The sequence below is a fragment of the Glycine max genome, chromosome 20 (assembly GCF_000004515.6).
Source record: "Glycine max cultivar Williams 82 chromosome 20, Glycine_max_v4.0, whole genome shotgun sequence".
Lineage (NCBI taxonomy): Eukaryota > Viridiplantae > Streptophyta > Magnoliopsida > Fabales > Fabaceae > Glycine > Glycine max.
The window spans coordinates 33,037,335-33,045,133 of record NC_038256.2 but is presented as its reverse complement, the minus strand read 5'-3'; the positions used below and the strand labels follow the sequence as shown (position 1 = coordinate 33,045,133).

The 7,799-nt window shown below is 31.5% G+C and overlaps 1 protein-coding gene across 2 annotated transcripts; it reads left to right on the top strand.

Annotated features, from left to right (window-relative positions):
* Positions 1–452: 452 nt before the first annotated feature.
* On the top strand, positions 453–3,208 carry LOC100813434 (putative expansin-A17). Of its 2 annotated transcripts, XM_041013172.1 has the most exons (4): positions 453–712; positions 1,536–1,782; positions 1,946–2,267; positions 2,474–3,096. In XM_041013172.1, the coding sequence occupies exons 2-4, from the start codon at positions 1,650–1,652 to the stop codon at positions 2,781–2,783; spliced, it is 765 nt and encodes a 254-aa protein (XP_040869106.1). In that variant the 5' UTR covers positions 453–712; positions 1,536–1,649; the 3' UTR covers positions 2,784–3,096. The 2 variants fall into 2 exon arrangements, with proteins under 2 accessions (XP_040869106.1, XP_014627843.1); XM_014772357.3 differs by having other exon boundaries at positions 453–1,782; positions 2,474–3,208.
* Positions 3,209–7,799: the final 4,591 nt, after the last annotated feature.

The following is a 7,799-nucleotide window of genomic DNA, read 5'->3' as shown; positions in this document are numbered from 1 at the left end:
GTTTATGTTCATGTTTTCTTCAATGCTCTTGCGTGTAAGAATTGGCTTTGTATCATAAAAGAAATAGCAATACATTTTTAATATGTTTTTCTTACTAAATAAAATTTATACGAGACTTATTAAATACGGAATGTGATTAAACCAGTGAAACTCACTTTATTTAGTGATGCTTAAAAATTCTATCCAATAATAACTAGTGTGTTAAAAAAATGTTAGGAATTACGTGTGTTATTAGCCTTCTCCTTTCTATTATCAGCATTGTTATAAGTTATGAACTAATGAACAGACTGTACGAATTTAGATAAAATGTGAAAAGCTGACATTTTTTTGTCGTAAACATAATGATTAAAAAAACACAAAGAATATAATACAATAGTTTAACAGAAATCACCATTAGCGGCATTGTAGCAAACCACGTTTTTCAATATATACGAGTACAAGAGATTAAATATGGCTTGAACTTTTAAAAATTGTGCTTCTTTGGTTAACCATGTCGGGTGTGACATCTTAAATGATTTTTCCTAAAATTTGTTTTATCTTTGAGCTTTTAAAATGACTGATTTAAAAACTAAGTATGCGTTTTTTTAGTTGAATCCCAATCTCATGTTTCAATGCACACTGAATGTAGATGAGCCTAGCAATGGATTGGCGTTGAGCGAAACTCAAGCCCAGTTCAACACACCCTAAGTCAGGTCACGATTCAGCAAGATTGGTAGGTAAAGGGACGAGTTTAGGAAGAGGCAAGTCTGGCCTTTAATCTTTTCCCAATTTTTAAATGTATATTAATTTTAATTTTTTACAATTATGTTAAAATTTGTATACTTTTCATTCCACCCTTAAATATTTTATAGATCTATCCGTGTTCCATATTGTGGTTCATTTGATTCTAGTGATTAAATTTGTCATTAACTCATTATTGATTTGGATAGTATTCAAATTGAAAACATAGCCGAACCAATTAGTTTAATTACTACCGTTTCAGTTCAATCTTTTTTCAGAATATCATTAAAAAATGTTGGTCTTTTGACATTGAGGGAGGAGAAGAATCTTCTATCTGTTAGTTAGTTAGTTTGTCATTAAAATAGAGTAGTATTCTGACGATACTCAGAAGTAATTTATTCAATTCATCATCATATATTAAATTATGCATGGTTTACTTTGAAGCAAGATGTGCTGCAAAATGCAAATTGCATTTGACTGTACCATTTACGTACCACGGATCCTAAGACCATCAAAGCATGTTCTTTCACTGCAAAATGAGTCTGATCAATCATATGCAGAAAATACAAGATGAGTATCAATATTAATCTGAAGACGGCGTGTTTAGCAATTAGCATCCATGTTGTGTATAATTTTAATGGGTTGAGTCTTCTTCACACCTACCTAATTGCCTTGTATTTTTTTTAATGCGTGCATTACATACTAATTCTTTTTATAATAAGAGAGCAAATTTTTGGGTCAACTACAACATTTTGTTCGATAATACGAATTTGAGTTTGAGTCAATTTTTTTTATGGGTCAAATGTCCCTTACAGCAACTATAAATACCACATAGGAGTTTGTCATCTCAAGCAGCAAATTAAGAAAGTCCTTGTTCAGGAATCAGACTCAGAAAGAGAAAGATAGAGAGAGTAAGAGTGATAAAGGGGATGGAAAAACTAATTTTCAGTGGTCTAATAATGCTTGTGGTGTTATTCACCACAGAACTTAGAGTAGCATCCGCAATTTGGCTGCGAGCTCATGCAACTTTCTATGGTGGAAGTGATGCCACAGGAACAATGGGTAAAAAATTGTTATACATTCTGTGTTGTGCTTCTTTTATCATCATTTCTAAAGTTCATTAAATCCCCCTTCAATTCAATTCAATTCAATTCAAACTTAAGTACAAAATAAGAGCAATTAGTTTCACATAATTTGAAAGAGTATAACTTGTTTGTACTTGTAGGTGGGGCATGTGGGTATGGAAATCTGTACACTGATGGTTATGGAATAAAAACAGCTGCATTGAGTACTGCTTTGTTTAATGATGGCAAGTCATGCGGTGGTTGCTATCAGATAGTTTGTGACGCAAGCCAAGTGCCCCAATGGTGCCTCAGGGGCACTTCCATCACAATCACTGCCACAAATTTCTGCCCTCCAAACTATGCACTCCCTAGTGACAATGGTGGTTGGTGTAATCCTCCTAGACCACACTTTGACATGTCTCAACCTGCCTTTGAGACCATTGCCAAATACAAGGCTGGCATTGTTCCGATTCTTTACAGAAAGTATGTTATGTCATATCCTAACTATGTGTTTTCCTTTTATTTTCTAAAATGCGAAAATGATTTCTAGCGTGTTTGGTTCCACATCACGTCTACTAAGAAAGAAATTAGTAGTTATAATTTTTTATTCCTTGACGGATTTTCAAACATGATGATGGATACAGCTAGCTAATAAATACATGTTCAAATTTTGTGTTGCATCTATGCAGAGTTGGGTGCAAAAGAACTGGAGGCATCAGATTTACCATCAATGGGAGAGACTATTTTGAACTAGTGCTTATAAGCAACGTGGGAGGAGCAGGGGATGTTTCAAGAGTTTGGATCAAAGGGTCCAAAATGAGTAACTGGGAACCCATGTCAAGAAATTGGGGAGCTAACTGGCAAAGCTTAAGCTATCTCAATGGTCAGAGCTTGTCCTTCAGAGTACAACTCAGCAATGGAAGGATTCGCACAGCTTATAATGTGGCACCCTCTACTTGGAGATTTGGCCAGTCTTTCATCAGCAAGGTTCAGTTCTGAAGGGGAGAATACATATAAATATTACAAAGTATTCTTCCACTTCATCCATTTTATAAATTATATATCCAGTTTCTGATTTGTTTCTCCATGATGTATGTTATATTTGTATGCTTTGCAAGGGGTTGTGGCTCAGCAATTTTAGCATTTTGCGATGAGGCCCACCAACTTGGCTAATGGTTTTTTTTTTCCTACTTGGGCAAATATGTAAGCCAAACAAGTGAATCTAATTACAAATTGCAATGATTGGAAAAAAAAACAGCTTGTAATTCTAATTTACCTTGTAAAATGATCTGCACACCTTGTATTACTTTTTTCTTTGACAATTAAGGCTAATTACTCAGTACGGCCACCCCTTAAAAGTCTTGTAGTTCAAATACACTGGTAAAGATATCCCCATGAAGAAGAACGTCATTCTATTTCTATACTAACTGTTTTTAATCTGAACATGTCTATTACCTTAGAATTGGTTCACCCAGCAGAACAGAATCATTGAATAAAGGCAAAGTAACCAAATGATTTAAATTCTAGTAGGCTTTTGGCACGACGGTATGTTATTTATTTAGATTTTGGTAGAATTTTAAAAATGGTACTTAAAATATAATTTTGAAAAGATATTTTTATTTAGACAATGTGAAATCACAAACAATTAATTCTGTTCACCTTAAAAGCTAAAAATTTAACCTAGTCACAATCAATTTTAATCAAATTATTTATCTAACACCATTAATTACTTGATGGAATGCTGAAATTTGATTTTGTTCAACCTTTGGCTGCCTTGTTTCTTCAATATTTTATAATTTATATCTGCAAACATTGAATCAAACCCAATTACGACCCATCACCATTTTTCATCCTCAATAAATTCATTCGTAAAAGGAACATTAGAGAAAGACCACCAAGTACCTGCAAGAGACACTATTAAAGTTACAAAGCAATGAACCAAGGACAAGATGAATAATCTAGAATATAAATCATTGAAAAAAATAACCTTCAAATGAAAAGTCAGCTCATAAAATTTGGTTGAATGTTTCCGACAATGGGTACTAAGAATCACCCAGATAATCACACGCAGCCAAAGTTTAATTTGACAGAAAAAAATGCAAATGCCAAGTCAGTAATAAAAAAAGATCTATATCAGTAAACAAAATGCCATACATATCAGTAGGAAGTAGTGATGGTCAACACCCCAAGAGCAGAAAAATAATAAACTTCTATTTGATTTTTTATTTACTCTCCCTCCTCACCAAAGGAGATGCTAAAACAAATAGAAACTCCTACGCAGTAACTTTATCTATGGCGTAGGGTGCAACGGCGCTAAGCAACGTTATATGATTGTTAACAGCAGAGATTGCAGGGTCAACAGTACGTTCATCAGCTAATGCTCTCTCACAGGTTGCAGGTTCATCACTAATAACACCGGCATCATAGTTAGCCATCATAGGATCATGTTTCAGCTCGACCATGGCAACTTTGAAACCGTTAACCACCCCATTATATATAACAAAGTTTGCACATAAAGCAATGGCCGGAGAAGATTTTGCCTTCACCAATCCCTTAAGAAAATTCTGCCCTTCTATTCCCTTGTGCAATTTTTGGCCAATCATGTCACGACCATGAGCTCTAGCATTTGTAGGCAAAGGAGACTGAGAAATAAGGATCAAGCAAAGGGTGAGCAATAAGGAACATGGTGTTGAAAAATTCATTTTGTCATGAGAGTCTCAACTCAATCAAGGGACCTTGGTTGTGGTTGGAGCGAGTGAGTTAATTCTTCAAGGTGTTGGGTTATGGATTTATATATACAAACTAATATACATTTGTATTTTCGTATTTTAAAATATATTTCATAGTGTAATTTTTTTAAAATAATAAATTTTAGAATATAAATAACTCGTTCAATAATATTTATAACAGTTTACATGTTATAAATTATTTGGTTTCCTATTATCATCAAAAAGTAGTATATCCTTTATTATTTAATTAATCTATACTCTATACTATATACAATATACATAGGAAAATGTTTTATAAAAGGAAAGTATACGTGTGGCATTCTCAAGAGCTCCGTGTAATATATTTATTTGAAATAATAATAAAATTGTAATTTTTTTAAATCATTATAATTGAAATTCTTATGATTATTATCATTGATCGCTAGCAATCAACTTTTAAATAGTAATTATTAATTAGCAAAATTTTTGTACACATTATCCACCAATTTAAATTGAATATAAATTTTAGTAAAAAAAATTGACCACAAAAAAAAATGAATATAATTTTATTCATCATTATTAAACATATGGATGACATAATTTTATTCATCATTATTAAACATATGGATGACATATGGATTACCTTAAATAATTTTTTTAAATATAAAATTATCAATTGATAATTTTTAAGGTAATAATTAAAATTATCAATTTATTCAAGAAATTATTTATCAATTGATTAAAAATTTAATTTTTGATTACAAATTTATTCATGAATATAGCTTGATTAGTGTCACATTCAATTCAGAAATATAATTTAATTTGAAATCGATTTAAATGGAATATAAATTTCAGCACCAAAATTATACAATTTAAATGGAATACAAAATTACATACATTTGAAATCAATTTAAGAATTATTATATTTTTACATACTAATTAAAAATGTTAGCCTTGTAGAAAAAAAAATTTAAAAACTGAAGCAATGTAACCTAATAAGTGTGTTTCATCCTAAAATTTTAGATCCTTATATTAGCATGAAAAAAAAGAAATTGGAAAAAGATAATGAGATGGTAATAATTAATTTTTATTTAATAATAAATTATATATATAACATCATATTCAACTTCTTCAATGATAAGATCCACATGGTGTGTGAAGAAGAATCTGGAGAAGGGCAGGAACTCTACGAAGGAGAGGTGCAATCAGACACAACATAGAACTCCTTTGTCCATGTACATACCATGTTGAATGATGTTTCTTGGGTGAAACAAGTATGGTTCAGGGTCTGATAGTATTGTCCAACTTCATGGTGAACCGCATCTGCAAGTGGCTTCTCATCAGGTTTTAAACTAAAGCAGCATTCCTTCAGTCTATAAAACATCTTCATGGCATAACAATCCAGATTGGTGAACTCAGTCTTTTGTTTCAAATTTACGTTTGAAAAGATGACCAAGTCAAGCTTTAACAAATCTGATTGGTGAAGCATCTTCATCATCTTCAATCAGCAACTCCTTGCCTTTGTAGCAATTGGTCTTCTGATACAGAACAAGCTTATCAATGACTATCTGAAATTGAGTCTCTAAAGTAGCTAGGCAAGAGAGTTGTAACTCCATGATGAACGAAATGTGAGTGTTGAGCCTTTGAATTCTGCGAAAAGAACCTTGCCTTGATCTGATCTCCTCTCTATAGCCATATGAGTACTTATTCATAGTCTAGAATAATTACTTATTCACACTACATTCTTCTATCTTTCTTTTTTATTTATATTTTTCTACTTTTAAATAAGTAAATTTTAAATTCTTTTTTCCTTTTAAAACTACTAAACATTAACCAAATATGTTTATGAGAATACAATTCCTAAGCATAATATTTCTGGAAATGCACCAATAACGGTTGGAGCGAGTGATATCGGTTTGTATCCCTTGTTGTCCCTTAAGCTCAGAACCATGATCAGTTTCGAACAATTCTTGAGCCACAAATAGATTATTCCTTAACTACTATCTATGAACAGTATGGTCACGAATAATGTAAACGTGAGACGTGTAAAATTATATTATTGTCAAGGACTTATCCGCCTAATATGTGCAAGTCTCTTAGGATATAACAAGTTGTTCCCAAAATGGTTTTTGGGCAACAAAACTAACATGTGCTTTTTTTTTTTTTTTGTGAGACTAACCCAGAAACTCACAGAGAAAAACAAAGCCTTGGAAAAAGATATTTCACTTATGACTAACTGAATCCTCTTTATAATAAAGTTAATTAATAAAAAATAAAAGTTAATTAATACTATTAAAATAGGTAATAATAACAATTAAAATATGATATTAATACATATTAAAATAGGAAATAAAACTAATTACAATATGACATTAATGTCATTAAAATGGAAATAATTTTGCATAATTATTATAAGATTTTAACCTTTTGAAATATTTAGTTTTTAATCAAAATATACAACAATCCCCCACTTATTTTAAAAGGTTAAAGCTTTTCGAAAAGAAAAAAGAAAAAAATTCCTAGGTTCTCATATAGGATGTAATGCGTTGGACATGGTGTAGCAAGCAATTGAACCAGACCTAACCTAATAGGACTTAACACACAGTGTAGTGAGTATAACAAACTATTGAACCCAAAACACTTGTTGTGTATTAGTGGTCTATCAATCACATTACACCCCCACAATTCTTGTTGATTTGCATTTATAGGTTATAAGTGTATTCATGAGTGTTCTAGAGACCTTGCCAGGATTTCATACAAGTGGTCCCACTTGACACTCATATAGATGATTTTATTAAATGTATGCTATAATTCATACACCACCTATAAGGGATATGAAAATCATTAAAAACTTTATATAAGTTGTTAAGCTTTCTCATAACTACTTAAAGCTTAACTATAAAGTTTAACCTCACATTAATGCAACATTTAACACTTTCTCACACCATAGGAAGAGACTAAAAGATGAAAATTGGTTAAAAATACTTAGTGCTAACAAAATTAACAAGTGACTTGTTTTTCCCATTGAACCTTCTTCATGGGATCTCTAATCACAAAGGTTGGGCTACCATCATTTGTTTGTTTTCAAGTTGATTAAGTCTCATTCCCCTTGGTGTTTCAAACGATAATTTCTTTCCTAGGGGTTTAAGTCAAGGATTGGCCGAATCCATTAATGACTTCACATAATCAAAACACTTATATCTTTTAAACAATTATTTCACCAAAATATCTCTTTATTTTTAATTACAAGATGTACTCTTATTGTTGCCTGTTAGCATTCAAAACATATAGAATATGCACTTTTCCA

Bases quoted from the DNA above. Each gene is read 5' to 3' on its own strand.
- LOC100813434 (XM_014772357.3), top strand. From the start codon at position 1,650: ATGGAAAAACTAATTTTCAGTGGTCTAATAATGCTTGTGGTGTTATTC. The intron at 1,783-1,945 runs GTAAAAAATTGT...TTGTACTTGTAG, and splicing joins TGATGCCACAGGAACAATGG to GTGGGGCATGTGGGTATGGA. The intron at 2,268-2,473 runs GTATGTTATGTC...GCATCTATGCAG, and splicing joins GTTCCGATTCTTTACAGAAA to AGTTGGGTGCAAAAGAACTG.